General features: G+C 37.2%; 1 protein-coding gene across 1 annotated transcript in view; it reads left to right on the forward strand.

Annotated features, from left to right (window-relative positions):
• cxadr (CXADR Ig-like cell adhesion molecule) overlaps window positions 1-19,692 on the forward strand; it is a 60,318-nt gene extending 40,626 nt beyond the window's left edge. The window contains exons 3-7 of the mRNA XM_056466524.1: window positions 6,305-6,509; window positions 12,806-12,961; window positions 13,062-13,184; window positions 13,327-13,465; window positions 14,713-19,692. Of these exons, the coding sequence (XP_056322499.1) occupies window positions 6,305-6,509; window positions 12,806-12,961; window positions 13,062-13,184; window positions 13,327-13,465; window positions 14,713-14,986 (897 nt within the window). The 3' untranslated portion in view covers window positions 14,987-19,692. The remainder of the gene's footprint in view (window positions 1-6,304; window positions 6,510-12,805; window positions 12,962-13,061; window positions 13,185-13,326; window positions 13,466-14,712) is intronic.
• The last annotated feature ends 5,753 nt before the right edge of the window (window positions 19,693-25,445 follow it).

The following is a 25,445-nucleotide window of genomic DNA, read 5'->3' on the forward strand; positions in this document are numbered from 1 at the left end:
TGCTTCTACAGAGGTGCTCTAGTGGGTAATAAGTTTCATTGTGCACTGTAGAGTACTTCACTGATTATAACAAAACTGTGTGAGATTGCAATGAAGGACAGGGTTTCTATGATTGTAAGGAATGCTTTTAAATTGCTTTTGAACAGAAATTATAAATTTTAAATTGATCAAAAGTGGAAAAGGCATTGACAAAAAACGTTTGCTTCCAATAAATGCTTTCTGACTTGTAGTTGATGCGTTCTGTTAATCCTTTCCTTTCCTGTTATGTATCAAACTAATTGACTGACTTTATTCAGTGATTGTACTTGAAACGCTTCTAAATGAGTCAATAAATAAAATGAGTTTCATTCAGCTCTTGGTTTATCTGAGAGACATCCTTTTTTCATCCTGTGCTTTTGATCCAAGGTAGAAGAAGAGGGTTTTGACATGGTATATAAACACACAAGGCCACCTTTTGAGGGATAATAGTGTCCCCCCCCCCCCTGTATTCAGCAACAGTTCCTTTTTAAAACACAGAACTAAAAACAATGAATCAACCTTGAATGCAGAACCCAATTTCCAATGATGGTATTCATTGTGAAGGTCTTTGGAACTCAGTGAAGCATGAATGGTTTTCTTGTTTTGCGGGAAGCCTTTGACAAGTTTGACGAATTCCATACAAAACTGTATTGGTCATTAGCATTAGGGAAGAATGGATGGGAATTGGGGGCGACACTCACTGTACATGCACTGTGGCTCCATAATCTGTTGCGTGGCACCTGGTGTTGCACAATAGTCCTGCTGTGATTGAGCCCGAGAATGACAATGCGAGATACAAAACAAAGGGACATTTAGAAAATGGAAGTAAACAGAAATTTAATCATGCCATTTTTACATGGAAAAGGAAATAAGATTGTTTTAGGGCAGAACAATATATCGTTTCAGCATCGATATCGCAATATGAATGTATTCACAAGTCACATCGCAGCATCTGCAATGGGGTGTTAGGATTATTATAGTTGATCAACATTGAAGAGTGCACAGTGTTAGTTTGCATTACATTTGATTATTTAATAAAATATAGGTGCTGACTTGGTGATAATTCCACCCGCAATACATTATTGATGTAGCCTAGTATCAATATTTATTTAAAGGTACAAAAAATCTGAACTAATTCATCAGCCTTGCATTGCTACCATTTACCACTTAGGCCAGTGTACATGAGGTGGTACTTCTCATAGTGTCTGATCGAACAATCAATGTTGCAATTCTACAAAATATATGTGCTGTTAATAAAATACATCATACATTTTTGAAGCATTTTTCCCCTTGATATATAGTGGATTGTTTTCCTGTGATATATCGCTGATATTGTGATCTATCATATTCGGGGGCAAAATATAATGATAATATTTAGTGCTGTACAATATACTGTTTTAGCATCGATATCGCAATGTGTGTATCTGCAATAGTCGCATCGCAGAGATCTCCAATGTTGAATTGGGATTATGTTTGACCAGGAGCCACAGTTCAGAGCATAATCAGGCCAGAGTCATTTGGAGATTTTTACCATAGTGAAGCATAAAATGTTTATATAAATTTAAGGTGTGTGACTGTATGAGCATTTCAAGAGAGTTTAAAGCATTCAAGCACTAGGAATTGTACTGTTTGAAACTTAGATAATTTTTTAAAAATTATTTATACAATAAAGATGCTATGTATTGCTATTTTACATTTGACGAGACATTTGAGATCGATTTAAGTCATCTGGTGAAATTGTATTCATATCGCAATTTATATTGCAGAATAGGGCTGTACCATTATTACCATTACCATACCATTATTTATGTTATGATACTATACCAGCTGAAGTATCATGAAACCAAGTAGTATTGCGATACTGTAATTTATAACTCATGAAATAAATCCACGAAATCCATGAAATAAAGAACATTCAGTAATACTATATTTTATGTTATAATAGGCCTACTTCAATTGAATTTATGATTGCCTTATTATTAAAAAAAGTATTGAAAGTTTTTTTTATTTTTTTTTTTTTATTATTATTGAAAAAACTATTTGCACGTCACTTCACCTAAAATGTATTCGCTCTTTTTGTTTATTTTGTAGATAGCTGACCAATCTGACAAAAAAATACATTAAAATAAAGATACAAATTTTACCAAATGAAACGCATTTTACACATACTACTATTTTTACACATACTACATTATGTATTGTAGATAGACTATTATTGACAATACTACAGTTCATAAACTACAGTGGCACCGGCAGTGTTTTGGAGCCATAGTATCACGATACTACCATAGTACCGGTAAACATCGCAATGTCTGATTTTTCCAATATCGTGCAGCCCTAATAATATTGTATCGTATTGCTGTACCTGAATATCTGACAAATTATTTAACTTTTATCTTTGCTCAATCTTATTTACACTTGCAATTTCTTTGATTCACTCCTCTACATGATTATTTCAATCAAAGTTAATGATTTCATTTCAAATAGAGCTATTCAAGTCATCTGCCGAAATTGTATTAATATCACAATATATATCACAGATAAAATAACACAATTTCAGATTTTTCCAGTATCGTGCAGCACTAGATTGTTTTACATTACACCACCAGTTGCTTTTTCAGGTCCGTAATTTTGTATCTTAATCAAGTAAGTCGCTATTTAATACTTTAATATTTTGAGTAATGTGAATACTACTGAATTTGAAATGCACTACTGTTCAGAAACTTACCTTTTTATTGATGAGTTTATTGCTTATTTATTAAAAGTAAAGTCACCTTGTGAACTATTCAATTTTGTGAACACATTGTGAACTATTCCATTACATAATAAATGCAGTTTTGTGCTGCTTAATGTTTTGGAAATGTGATGCGTTTCATTTTTAAGATTCTTTAATGAACAAAATGATTATAGTATTTTAAATGACTTTGTTTTTGATAAATCCATTGCATCCTGATTGGTTAAAGTTACTCATGCATATATTTTCATTGTACACTGTAGTGAGTTTCACACAATTCCTTCATGTTGTTCCAACACAATTCAATTAAAGTTAACTTAATAATACTTAAACATTTAAGTGGATTCAACATAAAATAATTAAGGTGTCCTCCCCAAAAAATCTTAGGAATTGTGCTGTTTAGACTTATTTTGAATTAGTTTAAACAAGCACCAAAAGTCCTTTGAGTGTAGGTATTTCTGAGTAATATGGAAAAAATGAATGTTGTGTAATGTGGGTTATTGTAAAGTAATTAGTAAAATAGCTATTTAACAAAACAACTAAATAAACAACTATCTAAATAAACATTATTAACATTATTAATAATTGCAGTGAAAGCAGCATGCCATTACATTATAAATACAAATCACAAAGATAAATAAATATTCTTTGGTTGAGGAATGTGCATTGAGAATAATTAAATAGGTCTTATGGTACTTCTAGTAGTATATCATTCTGTATCGATCTGCATCTTTGTTTCCCAATTGTAAAGGCTGCAGTAGTCTGTGCTTGAATTTGTTCCCAGTAGCAGACAGTGTTGTTCAAAGCAGTGACTGTGGTTGTGCAGTGAGCGTAAACACTGATACAGACAGGCAGGCCAACAGAAACTGCCCGGGTTATAAAGTAGACTGATCTCCAGCGCAGGTGACTCAGTGCTGCTTTGCATTACAAACAAGCTTGATGTGGCCCTAGAGGAAGTGCACCAACCTGCAGGTATACACGCATACCCTCAAGTGTAAACAAGACGCACAAGTAAACATATGCACGCTTCCATTTTAACAAGTCACATTGTGTCCTTGAAGACTCGCCTCATAAAAAGCAGTGACCCTTCATGCCCTTTTCTTTGTAGTGAACTAAAAGTAGCAACAGGTTACTTGGCGGTTTTCTGTAATTTAGACATCGTAGCGTAAACCAGTATTGAAACAAAAAATAAAATGACACATGAATTTTTTTTCATTTATTTTTTTTTTTACTTTTGATATTTACCTGCAATACTCAAAGTTTTTCATTTTAAAAGATTTTCTATTTATTTATTTTATAAATTGACATCTTTAAAGGTTCAGTTGTCCTGTAAAGTAATTAAAAATAATGTCAGAAATCACATGACTCAAAAAATTTTAAGGTGAAAGTAAATTGTCCTAAAGAAATAGTCTAACTACTGTTTGCAGTCAAAAATTGTTCATTTAAAGAAATGTCATTTTATCGAATTTTTGTCATTTGATGTGAGATTAAGTGTTTTGTACTGTGCCTAACAAAATCCACTAAAAGCTCATATTATGAGATGAAGGCTCAATCCCAATTCTATTTTTGTACCCTTGTGTCCTTGAAAACAGAGTATGAAGGGAAAGAGCTTCAAAATTTACCTCTAAGAAATGGGACAGCACTACAAAACCAGCACACATCATCATGTCATCGTGATCTATTACTTCATATGAGATTGAGGATGGCGACTGCTGTAGTGATTCCACTTGTGTTATTTTTTGGTATTTAACATCAGGAAATCACTAAAGGCATATATTTTGTTATTATAATGATATAAAGTGGCAATAAGATCAGAACTGTACTGTGCATTTACACAGTGTCCATATTCATCTATGTCAACACAAAAAACAACATTACCATTAAACCAGAAACTGTAAAAAGTCATTCCCAGCCACTAGACTTTTCTGGCAGGGTATTCAAGTGTCATCGAGTGAAAGATTTATTTATTTATTTATTTTTTTTTTAAACCATGACGGTAAAACACAAACGCAGTTATGAATGAATAAGGAAATTTTCTTACCCCTTGGTTTCGAGAGTGGTCCTGAAAAATCTCAGTTTCAAAGGGTATCTAGCCCTTCCCTTTAGCCCTACGCCTTTAAGCTGAAGAGAATTGGGACACCCCTACCCCTTCACGTGAATGTGCAAAATGAAAGGGTTAGAATTAGGATTGGGCTGAAATCTTTTGTTTAGGTTTATGGCTCTTCTTATTTATTTATTTTAGATATTTTGCAGAAATTAATAGATTTAAATTGAGCCTTTACACCATTTCATATCATTTGTATTTTTGACGAGCCACACTAGATGAGTAAGTGGACTTAACGATTGAAGAAATCCAGAAAAGTCTGTAATTCAGACCATTAAGTTGGTAAATTAAACATGCATGTATGTATTGTACACTGCATGATCAATTACAAACATCAACAAAATTAATTTTGTTTTTATTCACACTTTAGAGGTGATGTTGAAGATCATTGTTGTAATCATCTGTTTACTTGGGTTTTAACAGTTGATGGACTGATCTCTCCAAAGTGATAAAGACGTCATAATATAGATACACGAAAGATGCATCAATTCATTCTTTGTCCAAGAACTTTTTTTCTTTTGATCCCTGTCTTGACTAAGCAGACTTTTTGCCTTTTGCAGTTGAAGTGCCTTATATCGTGCTTGTATGCAGCTTCAGGCAGTTTTCCTTATCCTTTTTTATTATATTTTAGTTATTACATTCAGATATGGAGTGTTTTACTGATGTTGTTGAATGTGTTCTTGAGGACCTGTGTACAGACTCCAGGTGGCATGGATTAGTCCTGCCTATACCAAGTGGTAATTTGGACAAGATGCTCTCAGATTCTACAGCTGTTTAGATGTAATAATAAAGGAGAAGTTCTGTTTTTCCCTCTCACATAATCCTATCTCTCATCCCCCATGTGTTGAATATTGTTTAATACTTTCATAAGTGTATTTGAGCTTTTGCTCCTTTGCCCTGAGGTGCTGCTCTGGATGGCTGCGCATGAAGCTAGACTGCAGGAAGTCATCACCTTTCCATCCTCATGGAACTCTTAAATGGATCATGTGTTTCTGTGTGGCTGACAAGAATTTGTACGTGTCTTTGTGTTTGTCTTATGCTGCGTCTTTTAGCCAAAATTCCTGTCATTGCACTATTCCCGATGAAGCTTTTGGAGACTGAAGAATTAATCTTCGCCTCTTTTAAAACTGATCTGCTGGTGCTGCTGCCTTCTGGTAGAAGGTGTTGATGTGGCCTAAAAAGAACACTTTGTTCAGGTTGTAACATTGAAAGGGCAAATATTTCACTTGTGCTGAAGGACATTTTGTGATAAGAGGGTGTACTGCGTTTGCCTTTCTCTAAATGACTTTCAGAAGCAGAAAAATGAGGTTTAGTCCAAGTCTGAACATTGACTTGGTCTTTCACTGACACACATGCACAGTTTGTTGAAATGTTGATCAATATACCTGTGCATTTAGCTTGATTTACTAAAACCTGGTTCTGATTTGTTGTTCTTTTTCTGCTCTCAGGTGATCGTGTACTCTGGTGACCGGGCCTTTGAACACTACTATGATCCTCTAAAAGGAAGAGTCCACTTCAACTCACCTGACCCTAAAAATGGTGATGCCTCCATGAACATCATGGGCCTGAAAGCAACAGACACTGGCACTTATCAGTGCAAGATCAAGAAGGTTCCTGGTATTGCTAGCAGGAAATACCTGCTAACCGTTATGGGTGAGTTAAAAAAATAAAAGCCACTTTTGAATCGATAAGTTTTGTTGACTGCCAATTTCTAATCCTGTTTAGAAAAAACTGCTTGATTCTTTAATTTTCTCGAAAAACACTCTTCATCGTCCTTGTTTTTTCTTTCTTTTGGAAGTTGAGCTATAAAGCAAGGGAAAGTCCTGTGTGACTGTATTGATCTGCACCGTAAATGCACAAAGTTTGATTTCATGGGTCCTCTGATGAGCCTTGTTTCAGGGTCTGCATTGATCGCTGTCAACAGCGAGTGTGACATCAGTGCTATTTCGTGTGTGTGAAAAATCACCTGTTTCTGGTTGTTGACTACTGCCGACACAGAAACGCCCTAGGCAAACACACTGTCACCAAACAAGGCCATCAGAAACGATATGACGACAGTGGCGTCACTTCCCGAAACTCAGTAACCACAAGACCAAGCTGTGTGTTTGCATTCATGCAAATCAAAAATGCCAGTAGCTGTAAAATAGAGGAAACAGGAAGATATTTTTAATAGTTAAATCCCTGAAAGGACCAATCTCCTTGTGAATATGTACAATTCTTTTAATCAAATGTATATAATAATCAACATTTAGGTGGCACACAAGACTAGACTATTATATTTCAGCTCTGATATGTTATCATCAAATAAGATATAAGCATTTAAACAATGGCTGTATTTGTTGTTCATGTTTGTTTAGTGCTATAATCAGTAAACAGAAAGACGATCGGTTCATGTGCACTTGGCTCATGCTGCTGCTTTAACTGATGCGGCTATCATGAGTGATCTGTCAATGTATGAAATGCTGCCAAAACAACATTTATATGTGGAATTACATAATAAAATAGACAATTTGAAAGTTGACACTTTTTCTTATTAAAAGTAACAAATCACAATGTTTCTGGCGCGTCCTGTTGTTTGCTTATCAACTGCGTAGTCTAAAAGTTCATTTTGTTAACCCAACCTTAGCATCCACCCCGACATTGAAGAAGCACTAATTAACCATCACTGTTTCTGGCTCCTCAAAATCAATATTTAGTTTGAGCTGGAATTTTCTATCTTCTAAAAGACAAATAATGAAAAGATGTAGTTGTTTGATGTTAGTGTCAGTGTGTGAGGCAGTTATCGGCTAGGTAAAAGACTTCAGTGGACTTGAGGCCTAATCATTTATTAAAGTTGGCTAAAGCCGCCCCGGTTATTGGAGGTGGACCACAGTAAGACAGATGGAAGGACACAGATTGGTTGTGCTAGCAGCAATTGATGAATGCAGCTGTTCTCGCTTCTTCTGCTCCCTTCATTGTCCACCCTCTTCCTATCACTGATGACCGCGGGGACTCTGTACCTGCATTCAGAGCAGATGCTGTCTGGCTGCGTGCGTGTGTTCCTTACTAAACACGTCTCCGTCAGAGACAGCCGTCCAAGGGCATTCACTTGAAGGGGCTGTATAAGTGCTATATGGCACCTCTGAAATGTACAGCTATTGCAAAAACCAAGTGCCTTTAACAGGCGAAAGCAACTTTTAAAGTTCTTTGTATTCAGTTTGCTCCCGAAGGGATTAATTGTTTGTTAATGAATGTTTGTTTGGTGTCGAGCATGTAGCTTAAAGGCACAATGACTTTGTGTGGAAGTTTCATAGCTCGTGGCGCTTATTCAAATGATTATCCTGACCAGGGTTGAGGAATTGGTGTTCAACAGATTCTAGGCACAATTGACAAATATTTTGTAGTGTAAAGTGTATTGATTTGTAAATTTAAAAGGAAAAGGCATTCATGTATTTAGACTAGGCCTGGGCCGATATAAGATTCTGACGGTATGATAACCTTAGATAAAAATACCATGGTTTCACACTGTTGTGATTACTGCTCTAAAATATATTCTTTTTAAATGTCTGGGTTTAAAACAAAAACTCCATTAAATCCAAATTTTTTAAAGAAACATTTATAATGTTGTGGAACAGTAAGCTTGTCAGGCTAAATAGTTGAAATAAATCATTGACTTCTGCTGTCTTCATTAATTTAAAAACAAAGTTTTCTTTACAACAGATAAAAAATGCATTAAAAACCTTACATATACCTTCGGAATGATATAACAGAAGATTTTAGTGGTATTAAAACCTTGACTTTTCCAAACCGCACTAAACCTTGAAACTGGTTATCGTCCCATGCCTAGTTTAAATATGATTTCACTTGATGTCTGTTCCCTAACACATGCATTTTATATATACTAGGATAATGTGAATATGACTGGTTACAATGCAATTTTTATTTCTGAAGTTAAACATTTGTTAGACACATTTAGAGTATGTTCTGATGTGGCATTTAGGTGTGTTATGGAATTTCTGGAGCATCATGGAAATTTAAAAGGTCTGTTCCAGAAGTTGAAAGTTGAGGAATTTTTATTTTTAATATTAACTGGCAGTCACTTCAGTCTAATGCGGTCACCACACTGTACCTGTTAACTAAGGTTAACATGCAAGGATAATATACAATTTATGAGCGTTGGGTTCAAAAGGACAGGTAGTAAAACTACTATTGAGCTATCAAATATACATTTTTCAAATAACACAATAGTTTATTTTTACAACAAACTAAAATTATATTCCATCTAAAGCCATTTTAATTGTATTTAATATATTTTAACATTATTTAAATATTATATTATTAATATACAGTGCTTAGCATAATTGTAAACCCAATTTTGAAAATGAATATTTTATCCATTTCTCAGTGAATATAGGCAATGTATTTTGGTGCATTTAAACAAAACCGATTTATTAAACCGATATATTTATTAAAATAATATTTTAGTCATCGAACATATATTTAGAGATTGAAACATAATACAATTAAATTTAAGCTCAATTTTTCCATTTTTATTTATTTTTCTATAACATATAAATTTGGGTGTGCTAGTTTTTGGATCGTTATTGTAAGTTATTTTGTTAGATAAGCTCCAGATTTGGCTTCAGTACTGACTAATCTAATGTATATGCATTATGCACAAATCTAATATTTTATATCTTCCTATTAAAAATATGAATTTAAAAGGCAGATTTGTGAGGGGTATATTTATAAATGCTGAACACTGTATAAACACAGAATCTTTTTTTTTTTTTTTTTTCAGATCATTAGATATAAATTCAGCATTTTAGTTAGTGAAAGTCAGGGTAAAGATGGGGAATTTCATATTTGGCTTAAAGTGGGAACCCTGCATCTAGCATTCAAGGTGGAAAAGTAAATCCGTCCCTTCCCGCATAGCAGAAAATAGAAATGTTTGACCTTTTTCTTTTCACGCCTTTATGCGTCTGGAGTTGCATCTGGCAATTTGACTTTTTCGTTCTTGTTTTTCCTTGTCGCCTTTGTTATGACCAGTCAAGTGTGATCACCTCAAAATTACAGACACGCTTGCCTTGATCTCACGACTGAGCTATAAAACAATTTCACCTTTATAGGAAGTTTTATAAAGAATTGTCCCTCTCGAAGAAGCAGATAAAGATTTGTAATATAAATGTGTTGGTTTCAGCACACCTTGATTTGTCCCTCCCACCTGTCCATCAGCACACATTTAATTTCTCCATCAGAGAAAGCTGCTGTGCTCTGACCCTTTATCCTATTAAATTGCTGTTCAGTCCTGCTGTTAATCCTCTGGTCTGTAAGCCGCTGTCCCAGCAAACCCAGAGATCTGTTTTTACAGCTTCCATTATCAAACAATGATGCCAATGGAGACTCAAATGCCAACACCCTGCCCAGGGTTAGGAGGATTCACAGAAAGCAACTATTGACATTCTTCTGTCTGCCTTGTCTTCCAACTATCTCTTTCCGTCTGTGTTTTTGCCCTCCTCACATGAGTCTCTGTATCTGCCTCCTCCTGGTTTTAATTTGGAGGTTTGTTTGCTTTTGAATTCTCATGTCATCTCCTGCCAAGCGAGGAGGGGGTCTGTTTGTGCAGGCTTTGGTTTCTACACAGAGCTCCCTATGTTCCCCATCCCTCCCCCCTATTTAATCTTTCCACATCTCTATCCCTCCCTCCATTATATACATAGACTTCACCCACTTTTTCACCTCTAGCCTGCTACTTTTAATGCATATCTCTTCAGAAAACACATGCTGTCTGTCTTTCACAATATCCAGCCACTTTGCCGCCCTCTTTGTTCCCTCTTTTATCACCAAGAATGTTGACACCCACCGTGCTCTGATTTTAATTAAGTTGATTGACAGCACCTGTAATAGCAGCAGCTGTATCCATTACGGTGATCGTGGCTTCCTATGCTGTGATTAGTTATGATGGGGTGAGAATGAATATAGGTGGAGTGTGAGAAAAGCCTCAGGGACTCGTCCTTTACATCCGTGATGTGCCATATGTGAGGCGGGAGATGATATTTGAGCTGGTCTGAGTGGAATGATGATGATATTTTTCTTCTTGAGATAATTGCTGAATCTGTGGCCTCATGCATGCTAATAGATCTCATATGTACTCTTACTTTTTTTTTTTTTTTTTTTTTTTGGAAAGTCTGAATACAGATGATGCATGTTTATAAATCATACTGTATATGACATGTAGTTGATGATATCTGCCGATACCTGATCCAATACTTCTACAATACTTAAAAAAAGAATAAAGAAAACCGAAGAAACAGATCTAGGATGTTCCTTAATTTTTATTTAATTCACCTTATTTTAACATTCAACAGCTCCATTAACAAACAGAGAATTTCTGTAAGGTAGCTTGAACAATCAAGTAATAAATAACATTAATTCTTCACTTTTGGACAGTAAATATTAAAAAATCGAATGCAAAAACAAATAGCCCCTCAACTTAAAATACCCGGCAGGCAATACCAAGTTTGCTACGGCAATGTTGCCGTCATCAACTTAATAATACCTCCAGAGATCAGACCTACTCTTTCCGCTTCAAGCTGCTTACGTGTTCTACTTTGCCAGCAATTAACCAATAGCATCTCTGCAGCAAAGTGATGTCATGCCACACACAATTCTGTTTCTGTGTAAAGTCGGGAAAGAGGTCTAACTCTGTGCCACTGCATAATTATAGATGTGTTAAAAAATAATGAAAATATTAAAGGTGTGAACCTACACTGGTCTCACGGTTCAGTAAGGATTATCATGCCATCGATTCGGTTCAATTCGATACCATGGTGAATTGACGATGCTTTCCATACACGTTTTAAAATTCTACTTCACAGCACAGCAATTCTGTTTTAAAATGTATAATTGTAAAATACATTTTATTTTTATTTTTAATACAGTATTGTCCTTTGATACAAGCATTTGCTTTTTGTGTTGTCAAGTGAGTTGTTAAACACCTATGAAACACCTATGACCTATGACGCTCCACAGAAAGTGCTGCGATTGGCTCTTACGCGCTGGCACTGTTCACAGAGTAGTGACACTGATAAAAGGCAGCAGTGATCACAGCTGATCTATGATAGACGCGGTGTAGAAAACTCACTCTGCAAACATGCGCTCGTGTCTCGATCCACAAGTATTGCTGTAACAGTCGAGAGGAGAGGAAAAGTCACGCCAGCAGGTCAAAGGGGCCACAGTGAGAGAGAGAGAAATTGAGTTTACTTTCATTTTCTCCATGGGAGTGCAATAGGGGCTTCTACTGTAACTTCGGTGTAAGTGAATGACTGTCCAGCAAACACGCAGTGAATTGTGTGTTTTAATTACGCAACATAGCGCATATGAGATAAATGACGTCAGTACATAATCGATTACGATCTATTACTGAACCGATGCTGAATTGTCTGCGTCTGGATACATATATTCGAGTCCTGATCAGGAGGTAACGTCCGATTTCGATCAAGTCTGAAGCCGCTTGATCTGGCTTGATTTTCCAATCACGTGATTGGATCTGGACCTCATTAGTCTTAAGTCTTTTATTTGCACTTTCAAAATATTAGTCTATTCTCTTTGCAGATTCTCAATGCAAAGACGTTCTCTTTGATGTCAGTTTTTCTTTGCTCATTGGCAGATATGTGTTTTGTTTAATCAAACTTGCTTCATTTTGATCACCTCAGGTAAATGTATCTTTATTTAAGAATTGTCTCTTTTAGCAGTATCATCAGAAGGTGCTGAAACAGTTATTTAATATTCTACTATATTATTTTTTTGTAAAATGAATCAGCGTAAAAGCTTGTACAGCCTGTTGCTAATATACCTCACTGTGCTCTGTAGATATTTACATTTAAAAAACATTGATTAGTTTTGCCTTTAAATTTCAAACGGTTTCCCCTTTATAATAATTTCTCCCCTTTCTGTTTCCTTCTCCTCAGTACGTCCTTCTAAACCCAAATGTAATGCAGAGGGTCAAACTTATGTGGGTAAGAATATGGTGTTGAAGTGTAGCTCTGTGGAAGGCACACAACCTATGGAGTACATCTGGGAAAGAACCTCTGGCAATAAGCTATTACCTCCATTTGCAATCCTGGGTAAGATCTTTTTACTTGTATTTTATTTTCTTTTTTGATTAATCATCTTTGATGGTCTTGTGCTACAGTTAAAAATAACAATGCTACCTGCTATGCACAGATAAAGTCACGGGCACCATGACTCTGAAGAATGCCACCGGGGATGCTTCAGGGACATATCGATGCCAGGCTAAAAACCGCGTTGGAACAGAAGAGTGTGTGGTAGAGGTCACTGTCACGCAACGTGAGTCTTTACAAGTCTGTCCCATTCTGTTTAAAACTTACAGCACCTGTCCTTCAATATCTGATTACTGTAATGTGGTGAATGTGCTAATGGCTATTTCCTTATATTCTTGGTTTAAGTGTCCTTTTCTGGCTCTTTGCAGCGCCTAACACAGCTGGGATCATTGCTGGAGTAATAATCTGCATTCTTCTGCTTCTCATTCTCCTCGCCCTCATCCTCTTCTGCTGCTGCCGTGCTCGCCACAAGAAGAAGTACGAGAAGGAGATCGCCTATGAGATCAGGTACACCACACACACTCTTGGCTGCAATCCTGTGTCCTAAACAGCCTGTTACCATGTCTATGTGAACCTTTTCCAACAATTAATCTTATAAATTAGGAGAGAAACACCTGTTTGTGCAATTCACCCAGAAACACAGTGAATTACAAGAACACCTGCCTCTCCCAACTGGCATTCTGTCTGTGCCTGCAGCATTCAGTTTAATAACCAAAGAATAAGAATGAAAGAGAGCTCTTGACCCAGATGCCATTTGGTACATGTCACTGTCCCTATGTCTGTATGATTCACCTCTATTCATCCAATGGTAGCCCTCCCCTGTACTCACTGATGACCAAACAAAGCTGATGGCCAGCGAAACTGGCTAGCGGTGCTGTCAGCCTTCCCCTCTCACCCCTTTTCTCTTCAAATGAAAGGCTGGTGTAATCAGTTCTGTGCATTTGTTTGTTCAGTCGATTCCTGCTCTGTCAATGGCTCCCCCCTCAGTCCCTGTGTCTCGCTCCCCCGGCCTATTGAAATGGCATTCCTGTGTGATGGGGCAGGCTGTGGGTCAAGCCCTTTATTATGCTCCCCCCTGGACCCCAGCGCTGGACACCCTGTCTGGGAGCCTTGCGCTGCATCACTTAGGCCATGACAAAAGAGGATTATCCAAATAAGCCAGCTTCTCTTAGAAGAGACCCCGCTGTCTCTCTCTCTTTTGCTGTGTTCGGTGCTGCAATGGATTATTGCTGCTGATTACTTGTTAATTTAGAGGATGGGGGAGAGCATGGTCTGATTGGCCACACTTGAAATCCCTCCATTGTCTTATTCAGCCAATCTGAGCTGTGATGGCCGAAGCGCCAAAACAAGTCTTGACCGTAATTCTAACTTCATTGTGTCTCCCTCTTATTTGATTGTGCTGCATAGGGAGGTGTTTTGTTTGGCTTGACCTGTCCAGTGCTGCTTTCTAACCTTTTTCTCCAGGAAAACAATCTTTGACTTTGCATTTTCTCATGAACAGCGCTTTCAAACAGCGTTTGTTGAAATTTAATTCCAGTTCAGGAAATTCTGTCTGCTAAATCAAAATCATGTAGTGCGACCAACAAAGTTATCTGATCTAACCAGCATGCAGAAACTCTGTAAATGATACCTCTGCGGTCATAATTTGACCTTTTTGTGACAAGTCACAGTCTTTTTTGTTTTTTTTAACACCGTAAGAAATCTCTTGGACCTGCAGGTTTTGATTGAACATTCTTTTGCCCTCCTTTCAACAGAGAGGATGTGCCTCCTCCAAAGAGCCGTGTTTCCACCGCACGCAGTTTCACCAGTGTGGGCAGCCAGCGCTCCTCTCTGGGCTCCATGTCTCCTTCCAACCTGCATGAGTACAGCAAGCCCCAGTATGACAAGATTCCCTCTGAAGAGTACGACAGGCCCCCTAGCCACGCTCCCATTCCCCCGCCCAGCAGAATGGCCGGCCCCAACCTCAGCCGAATGGGGGCCATCCCCGTCATGATCCCTGCCCAAAACAAGGATGGGTCTATTGTGTAAAACTGAACTGGGATCAGTCTCTGCACATTTTGACGGTCTCTGTTCTTATCATTTTAGCGGATTTTGTGAAGGAGCAAATAAGAGGAACTCAGATGTACGGATAATGCAAATCGACTGGCAGAGCTTCAACAAACATTAACACAAACTTTATTCAACAGGATGCAGGAAAGTGATTTGCCTGCTCCTGTTTTGTAAATAATGCAACGCATGATGATTTCCCCCTTTTTTTTTCTTTAAAAATAGAAGGCCCTATTTTAATGTAAGGCACTTGAATTGGTTGCCTATTAAGTGTTCTCCAGAGATGAATTGAAACCTTTCAAACGAAATGTATATGTAATACAACCCCATTTTAGATAAGAACTCTCAAGCTATTTGTTAATGTTTTTTTTAAACCAGTTTGAAATATTTTCTGGCAACTTAAACCATTTATCTATGACAATAGTTTTCTTTTTTAATTTCTTTTTTTTTGCTGGCAAAGATTTACTCAAAGGGTCTGTGGGAAATATGATGAATTGCTTTGGTTTCTCAAAAAGATAATAGCGTTTGCTTGGATTGAAGATTATTTACATGTGATGTGTGTGTGCATGTGTACATATACATGAATATGAAATTGATTTATTTGAAGATGAGCTAATACTGTGATTCCTAACCTGCTTTGCTTTTATGGACCATTTGGCAGTTTAAATCCCATCAGAATGATTAGTGTTCAAGTCTTTGATTGGTCAGTTCCTTATGCTTTGACCCCCAAACCTCTGCTTCCCTCTACCCTGCAGCATAATGGTACTCTTCAAAATAAGATTAAAGGTTTTTTTTTTTTTTTTTAAAGATGCTTAAGCTGGATGGTAAAATATGCTTCACTGAGCAATCTGACTTCAGTAACGGCCAGACCAGAAAAGCTGATCCCAGATGCCTCTGATTAATTCACAGACTTTAACTAGAGATTCTAATCCTGAATCTGCATTCGGCTTGGCCGTCAATCATCCTGTTTAAAGCTAATTGTCTGATTGATGTGTTGGTTTGCAGTTTATTTATTGGGTGAAGGACATCTTATTTAAAGATTTTTTGACCACATATTAAAAGCCAATTTATACTTCTGCCTCAAGAGTGTGTGGTAGGTCTGGAGTAGCCTTTGCACAGTTGCCTTTTGCCATATTCTGATGCGTAGCAACTCTCAAATAATGTAGCATGTAGTAGTAGGGCTGCATGATACTGGAAAAACTGACATTGCGATGTTTTTCTGCAATATGAAAATAATTTCACCAGATGATATAAATGGCTAAATTTGGAAAGAATTCATTATTTTATATTGATTGGGATGATTTTGTAGGATGGATAATCTGCATAAATCAAACAAATAGCATTTTGTGGTTTACTGGAAAGATTATAACTGTATTGACATACAGAAATTAAATCATCAAACGTAAATAAATAACACTGCATAATCTTCATTGTGTAAACAAATAAACAATCATTAGCTGTTTCCATCCTCCTATTTTTATGTGTATTTGGATATGCGGATAAAAAATAGTTGATAAACACCAAGATGCGCATACATTTTGAAAATTCGCGTAAAAAAACGTGTGCGCATAACTGAGTAGCATGAACTTGATTCAATAAGAAAGAATGCACATAAACTACGATGGAAACACTTTTACCGAACAAATTCCATTATGTGCATTAAAGTCATGTGATTTTGTTATAAGAGATCATGTGATGATAAAATGTGTGTGAATGGACAAAGCAGCAGGTTGAGCACATTGTAAAACATCTATAATGTTGTTTTGGTCATTCTAAAACGCTTTAAAACATTTCAGTTTAATTGTTATTATTTTATAATGTGCTCCGCATCTCACCCCTTCAAAAGCCACTCTTTCATTGGATGACAGCATTGTCTTCTGAGGTCATTAAATAAATAAGAAAAGATTGGCGCTGCTTCTCCGACCGCAGCAAATCTCGTTTTTACTTTTGATATTTGGCACCAGTTAATCAGGAAGTGACGATTTTGTTCTCTTTGACTCGTTGGATGGAAACGCTGCTTTATTCGCACATATTTTATGCGATACTCCAGTTTTGCGCATATATTTAATTTGCATCTTTGGATGGAAACATAACTACTGTAAAAAATGTTACAATTTCTTACACTTGAAATTTAACGTTCATAGGCCTTAAAAACAAAGCAAACAAGCAAATGAAAAACTTTTACTTCATTAAGATTAAAGTTCACAATGTGGTTGCTTGTCTACTATAATCCCACTCAAATATCCTAATGGATGAATAAACTGAACTGACATTGCAAATTCTGTGATGTGACTATTGCAGATTTGCACATTGCGTAATCAATGCAAAATGATATATTGTGCAGCCCTAACATGTAGTGGCAATGCAGATCACAAGATCTGTGATTGGTTGGCTTGTATTGGTGAGAGCTGTGAGAGTGGTGCGAGGCCGGTGGTGCAAGTTTTTAAACATGTCTTGAATCCTGCAGAGAAGCTCCAGATAGATACATTTGTTTTGTGTATGCTTTATAATTAAAGTTGGTGAAGGTTTGAACTACTGTTACAATAGCAACCCACAGATTTTTGGCACAAACTTAAAACCCCACTGCCTATTATTGAGAGTAGGTAAGAGTCATTGCCAAGGCAGCACAGACAGAATGCAGAAATATAAATACTCAGAACGATGTCGGCTACCTGCAAGATATTCATCATGGGGTGCGTCGGATCACTTGATGCCGAAGTGTAAATTGGGCTTAATTTTAACCAATTGAAGGCCAATTCAAATGTAAGATCATCCATAGATTTATAATAGACTTCTTTGATCATTTAATATTGATTAGGCCTCGTACGATTTTGATTTGACTTAAAGGTTTATCCTAAAATGTAAATTTGCTGTTGATTTGCTCATTATCAGGATCCTAGATGTCGGTGATGCGCTCTCTCTTTTTAAAGAAGTTTAAAGAACATTAAAGTAGTGTTTTTAGTTTTTTAGGCTGAAACTGTGATTCTGAACTTTAAGAAAAAAACATACAGGGGAACTAAATTTATGTTTGTGGGCCCTAACAATCTGCTGAGGATTTATAAAACTATTGGTTTTCTGTAATGTTCTACTAAAAGAAAAAAGTCTACATCTATAAACAGCAGATTTTTATTTTTAGGTGAACTATCTGCTCAAGTCACCAAATCACCACAATGACTGTCCCAAACCTTACGGTTCTTATCATGGTTTTATTACTGCTTATTTTACCATGTAGGTCCATTCTAATGTTCACTCTGTGCCTTTTTTTGTCTATGGGTGTAATGAACTGGTATACACATCAGGCACAGTCCGGTATAAGATTCTGACAGTATGATAACCTTGGTTAAAAATATCATGCTTTTAAGGTTTCATGGTATTGTGATTACTGCTTTAAAATAAGTTCTTTTCCCCATTGAACACAATTTATTTTAGTTTAAGAAAGATTTAGTGTTTTGGCTTTTGTTATTTTAAACATGACGTGTCTTCAAAACGCAGATTGTGTTTCCTGAATTTCCTGAATCGGGGGCTGACCAGTAGCCTTTGATTTTGAGGGTCCTTTTGCTGTAGATACTGTTGCCCTAAAAACCTAATGAAGTAGTCGTAAAAAAACAAATAAAAAAACAACAACATCTTGCATATACCTTAGGAACAGTACAAAAGAAAATGTTTAAGGTTTCAAAACCTTGACTTTCCAAACCGCGGTAAACCTTGAAAACGGTTATTGTCCCATGCCTAATACACATTGAGTGGGTCCACATCAGTGGCATAGGGTAAATTGTACACGAACAATTATAAATGATGATGTGTAATGCACAATTGGACATTAAATGATTTTGTTGCGCAGGCTGGCAACAAATATGACTCTTCTGTTGATACAGTAGGTGTATAATGACGATTTGAATTTATTATTTTTTTAAATGCTGGTCTCATGGAAAGATATTGTGTACACTGACAACCATATGCCGTGTGTCTGTTGTACACAAACAGCAGGCTTTTCACAATCTGCTTGTATTTTGACCAGGGCTCCTGTTGAATGTGTAAATATATTTACTGTAATGTTGGGCGCGATTGATTGCGTTTGTCTTTATGGCTGTAGCCTGTTGCACTTGGGTGGCTTTCCAAGGCTGCGAATGTGATGAAGGACTAGAGGATGATCAGGCTAATCATCCGCCATCTGGAGAAGGTATTATTAACATTTATTATGCATATGTTGTCATTACACAAAAGCACACACACACACTTGTGATTTCCTTGGGCTTTTATTTGTTAAGCCTCTATGAATATAGGGCTGCTGTTACAGGATCAGTACAGCTTGTTTAAACGTGGAGACTAATGCCAGTGTAAACTGAGAAACCCGATCTTTGGTCAGCATTATCTTTACTGCTAGCTGTACAAATCAACTTCCTTGAATCAAATGATACTTTTTTTTTGGGATGGGGCCCGTTTGGTATTTCGTAACCTTAGAGGTTTGTCTGGTTCTTTGTACAGTGCCATTTAAAGAGATAGCAAACTCTCCTTACTAATAAGAGACAACCAATGAAATTAACTGTAGATGTTTTCTTTTGAAAAAACTGTACTAATATTACATTTACTTTTTCTTCCTGTTTGGTTTGCACATCATGTAAAACCTCCTTTTATTTTTGTGTGCTTTTTTGTGATGTATTTTTAAATAAAAAACGAAACTACTATCATTCTGCTTTTTAAATTCTTTTCCTTTCATTCCCTCTTCTGCATCATGTGCTCCGCAGGCTGCCCGGCGGTGCTGTCGCGTTTCAGAGTGATTAATTTTAATCTCCGTTGATTTCCACCTCTAACTCCAGGTGAGGCCATTCTCTCGCTGACTAATGACCACAATTAATCAATGACTCGCAAAAGCACCGGCGGCTTCGCTGACCACGAGCAACAGAACCCAAAGCGTTGGCGCTTTCTGTGCATGTGGAGCGCTGCCCTTGAGGGCTATACATAAAACACGCTGCCCGAGTCAGTCAGCCGAGTCATTGCAAACTAATTTGTACCGCAAGCTCAGCCATTGTGCTGGTTTAAGAGAGGTAGATCAAAGTGTAAAAATTAGTGACAAATTGCTTTGATTAGACTGGGGTCAAATAATTGGCTTTTAAATGACTTGTGTGTCAATAAGTGTGTAATAAATGCCATTTGTCAAGGTTGAAAAAAAAATGCTTGCAGTGTTCACGCTTGGCAAGTTTGGTTCGACTAAAATTTGAATTCTGGTGAGATTGCTCTGTTAATGTGGTGCATGTGAATAAGTGTGAACACTGCACTCCTAACCCTGGTGCAGACCAGTAATGACATGACATTACATCACTAGATGCATCGATAATTAGGGCAGAATGCTTAAAGGTCCAGTAAGTGATCTGCCGGAATGCTAGTGTTAGCGTAATAGCTTAGAAATTGACGTCCCTCCCCTGCCACCCAAAGCCACGCCTTAAGTCATGAACACGCGAACGCTGATGATGGTAGACAACCTTATATAACACTAGATCATGTCATTCACCGTTTCAAAGCTCTATGGAGACACGCGTAGTTATCCAGCGTAGTTGTTAGCAGGCCAGCGGGTGCAGGAATTATATTTGCCCAAAACTGACATTGGGGTAAGTTGGTTTTATATTCACACATTCGGACTTTCTCCTAATATTATGATTTTAGAAAAATACAAATTTTAAATAGTGAAAGCATGTAATCAGCCAATGACTATAAAATACAACATTGTTCACAGTCAGTGAAACAGTGCTAACGTTGTTTTGAAGTCATTCCTACACGCTATTTCAGACCCAATATTCAAAGTAACGTTAGAGTGGGATCGTGTGACAGGTTGTCACTTCAAAATGAATGAATGTGCAAATATAAATCAAACTTCACCTCAGTAAAGCTGGTTAGGCTGGGGAGCACTATTTACTTGCGTTTTGTTATTCAACTAAATAAAAATCAGATGAGAAAAAAAGAGTGCTAAAACAGAAATATTCTGTCCTCTTTTTACAATACATTTATTTACTAAGACGAGTGACTTTCCATTTTCTATTTGCACTCTGATCCTCGTACCTCGCCTTGTTTTCATGTCCTTTTACACTTGAACAACTAAATACATGCTTGCGGTCTATTTAACTGACTATATTAAGATGTTGTAAAAGTACGGTGACCCGGAAGGGAGGTCTGAAGGTTGGGGAATAAAATTGGTGGGAGAAAAAAAAACAGAGTGATAGCGATGCATTTGTAAGTATTTTTAGCGTTCCCTCGCAAAGATTGTTTTGCGTTCTCGCAAAACTGTTTCTCCACAAACACTCCCTGTTCACTTCATTTATGTAAATTCTCACGTTTTTGCCGAAATTCTCCCGTATTTTACCATTCTGTCCCACTTTCTTTACATTAAAGCTGTGCGCCGATCATCACCTTTCATATGCAACCTCTGAACCAGTGAATGCATGTATAAGCGCTGACTGACAGACGTGTTCCGTACAATAAACTGATGCCAGATCAGCTTCTGTACACGCCATTTAAAGTGACACCTCTGTTATCAAACAAGTGAGCAGCAAATGAATCTCGTTTTGTTCAGTTTGATAAGAGTGTCTCTGTAAGAATGCACAGATCTATAATGTAAGCATTCCATTACTTTAGAAACTGTTTGTGCTCATTTAGGAGAAAATTAGCTGTTTAAAATAAAACATGCAGGACGGAGATGTTTACATGTTATTCAGTGTATTTGTCTGTCTGTTTAAACATACACCCGAATCCAAAAGTGTCCTGCACTTTTGCTCCTCTGTAAATGGCGTGTACAGAAGCTAATCTGGGATCCGTTTATTGTATGAAACGCGTCTGTCAGTCAGCGCTTTTTTTATAAATGCATTCACTGGTCAGATGTAGTATGTGAAAGGCGACGATCAACATGAAGTTAATATTTTGCCGGATGTTTTCAGTTGCTGAAAAACACCTCCGTCCATATAAACCCATTCATTAATAAAAAAAACACAATCTACTTAAGCTTTGTGTGACTAAAATAGTTTTAAAGCATACCTGTCTAAAATTAATACTTCGGCCATGGTATAATCTTTCTGATCATGAATTTGAACTGCATAACGTCATTTCCCTCCAGCGTACAAAAGTAACTTCTGTTTTGCTTCAGCATTTAGAAAAGGTTTGATTCTGCATTTTTGGCAGAAACCCTTTCAAAAACAATCTTTCTTTTCATGGATACAAGGCCACGTTGGTCTTTCAGAAAGAAGTGTTTGGGTGGATGCAGAGTTTGCCTGATGTCTCTCTTTGTCAGCTGTAGATGGCCATACTTCACGTGTACGCACAAATGATGGATCTATCTGTGTAAAGAGGCTGCGCGGAAATACAAATGTAAGTGTGTTGACACAGTTTCAGTTACCTTTCAAAATTGAGTTATTTGTTAACCCAACAATATTAAATATTCAGACCTTTACCAGAATATAAAAATGCATATACTGTACAGTTAGATCATTTACTTTATACGTACTATTGGAATGTGAAGAGACTTTCAACCAGCACATTAAAAAAACTTTTCTGAAGACAATCACCTACTGCACCTGTTCTTTTTGTCGTATTTGCAATGTAACCATAAAATCCATCAGTACAGATATCAGAAAATTAATCTTCATACAGCAGATAATCAAATGTGCATGAGACAGAGGGATTCCTGCTGCTTTTTGACGCCTTTATACATTTTATAAGCTGTGCATGAGTTTTGATAAAAGCACAATTACATGAATGCACAGACAAAGTTTGACTTGAAATAGTTTGTAAAAACATGATTTAATATCCGTGAAAGATGGATGTACTTGTTCAGATGATCCATCTATAAACCATTTGTCCCACCTGTTAGCATATTTAAGATGGGTAATTAAAAACACAAAAGGGTGATATTGATGCATTTTAAGTCCTATAACAAACCATGAAATTAGCTAGATCTTGTGTTAGTTCTGGATTTTATTTCAGATGCGCCACTCAGCGCTGCGACACGGCACGCACATGACAGTTTAAAGTAACGCATACCAGATGCGCACATCTGCATGCTATTTAAAACTAAACTATTCAGATGGCATACTGTGGTGTGGCAGAAATATGAACAGTGTCTTGAATTGTGGCTGTGCGCCGCCGACAGCCACCGACTTCCTGACAAACCTACTAACTGACAAACCATTGCTGCAGCTCTGATGTAAGCTTATGAAGAAAAGTAAAAAGCACTGCAGTGCTTGGATGTGCTGTGTTTGTCTGAGGTAATTAGTCTGCGGTTACTGAAACATGTATATTCCTTACAAAGCGTGAAGCAGATTGGTTTGTTCTTACATGAATCGCGGTGCGCTCGCAGCATTCAGAAAAATTCTGCTGTTTTTCAACCAGGTGTACCTGGAAAATGCGCTCCCATGTGTGCGTTGTGCAAGTCGCGCGCCTCAATTGGAAATGACAAACTTACACCCTAAGCTTATTGGCATTCCTTCCAAGGCACGCGCTCAGCAGGTACATAATAATAAAACAGTGGGTCATATCGAAAATGTATACCAAACTTTCTTTTAATCGTTATTGACAATAGTGTGTGGTCCATAAATATCGATAACGATTTTATTGTTTAAAATTAGCACAAGTGAGATGTGAGAACTTTGTGAGAACTTTTCAATGCAAATGTTTAATTTCACCCTTTTTCCAACTCCAATCTAATGTATCTGCTTTGGAAAATGAGAAAAGTATATATGGATGACTTAGGACTTACAGTATAGGGGGCTCAACACGTCAATTATAGAAAATCATTTCAAATAAAATATATGTTCTTTGGTTCCCTATTGAGGAAAGATATAATGATTGCCAAATATTAGTTTTATGTGCGAACTGCAGATTATTTTAGTTATGTCACTAGCAATCAAACTGAAAAATAGCTCTTGTACATTTGATCCAGTGTAATGTTACAGAGTCTCAGAACAATACTGTAATGTATTATGTATGAGGCTGAATAACCTGTTCCTACAGGTGCCGTTTTAACATTATGGCAACTCTCTGTAAGGCCTTGAATCTATATGTAATATTTGTTTTACTCTTAATATGGTTTTTACTCTTGTATGAGGACGGGCTTCATGTCACCTATTAAGATCTACTCATTTTCACTGGCTTTGAACTGCAGTCAATAACATGAATAGTTGCAATGATGTTGATGTCTGTAGAAATAACTGAATGCTCATAATGGCTTGCAGTCCTAGTAATTGATCGATGATCGTTTGTAACAAAAAGCAGACCCCAGTAAGCAATGACATATTAAGTGCAGAGCAAGTCATTAACTGCTGAATGTCAGTGTATTTTTCATTAAGGCAATTCTGGGTGGAATAATTGCACAGTGGATATGTGGTAATTTCAGCGATGGCGTGCTCAAGCCATCAAAAGCACATTAGAGTGTAATGTAATTTTGTTAATGTAAGGGAAATTCGCCGCCTCTAAGCTGCATTTTTACTCTGAGAGTCAGTGTTGTGTGCTGTTGGGTATTTCCGATGGCCGTCTTTTTTTGTACCGGATTTGAATTTGCACATGGCATTAATCCCACACAATGGAAAGCATCACTCTTAGACATGCTATTCCTCTTGTCCTTGGGCTTCAAGTGGCAGTCAGTGAGATGAGGACGTGGAAACATCCCAATTCACACAAACACATACTTTATTTTTCCTGCTGAAGGTATTAATTGTTTGCATAGCTCAGGCAGGTTGAAAGGGAGGGTGTTGATTGCTGATTGGTTGGTTTGCTGCATGTTTCCACGGTAACGTTATCGGGTTGTACACAGAGTGAGCATGGAAAGGAGGATTTATCTTATAGACGTAATGCTCTGCACCCAAACAACAGGAGCCTGTTAAAGCAGCGGTGGTCTTACTCAAGCCTTTGCTTTATCATTTCTTTTCTCTAGTTAAAACACTATTGTCTTGTTATATGTTCAGGTTTGATTAGTGTGGCTCATTTGGATATACACTACCTGACAAAAGCCTTGTCGTCGATCCCTGTTGTTAGAGCAACAAATAATAACTCGACTTCTAGTTGATAATTTAGGAAAGTGGCAGAATCTTCTGTTGAACTGCATCCCAATCATCACCAATACTGCAGAAGATCTAGTGGAACTCGCATAGACCCAGGATTCTCACCAGTGCTTAATTTGTGAATTGCGAGGTCCCGGAACAGATCGGGATAACAGATCCGGCATATTACCTGAGGATGTAGAGGTGTTGCATACAAAAGTAGAGAGGGGGGAGGGGTGGTTTTGTCGCGGACGAAAGTGAAGAGCAGGCAGAGAGGTGTCGCGGGTGAAAGTCAAGATGAGGGGGGTTGTCACGGACGAAAGTGAAGAGGGTTTGGGAGTCAAGACATTTGTGCTGCCCATTAGATTACAATCCACAGCAGAGGGTAAATTCTTCAGCAGGATAGCGCTCCTTCTCATGCT

Source organism: Danio aesculapii, chromosome 10, assembly GCF_903798145.1.
Source record: "Danio aesculapii chromosome 10, fDanAes4.1, whole genome shotgun sequence".
Lineage (NCBI taxonomy): Eukaryota > Metazoa > Chordata > Actinopteri > Cypriniformes > Danionidae > Danio > Danio aesculapii.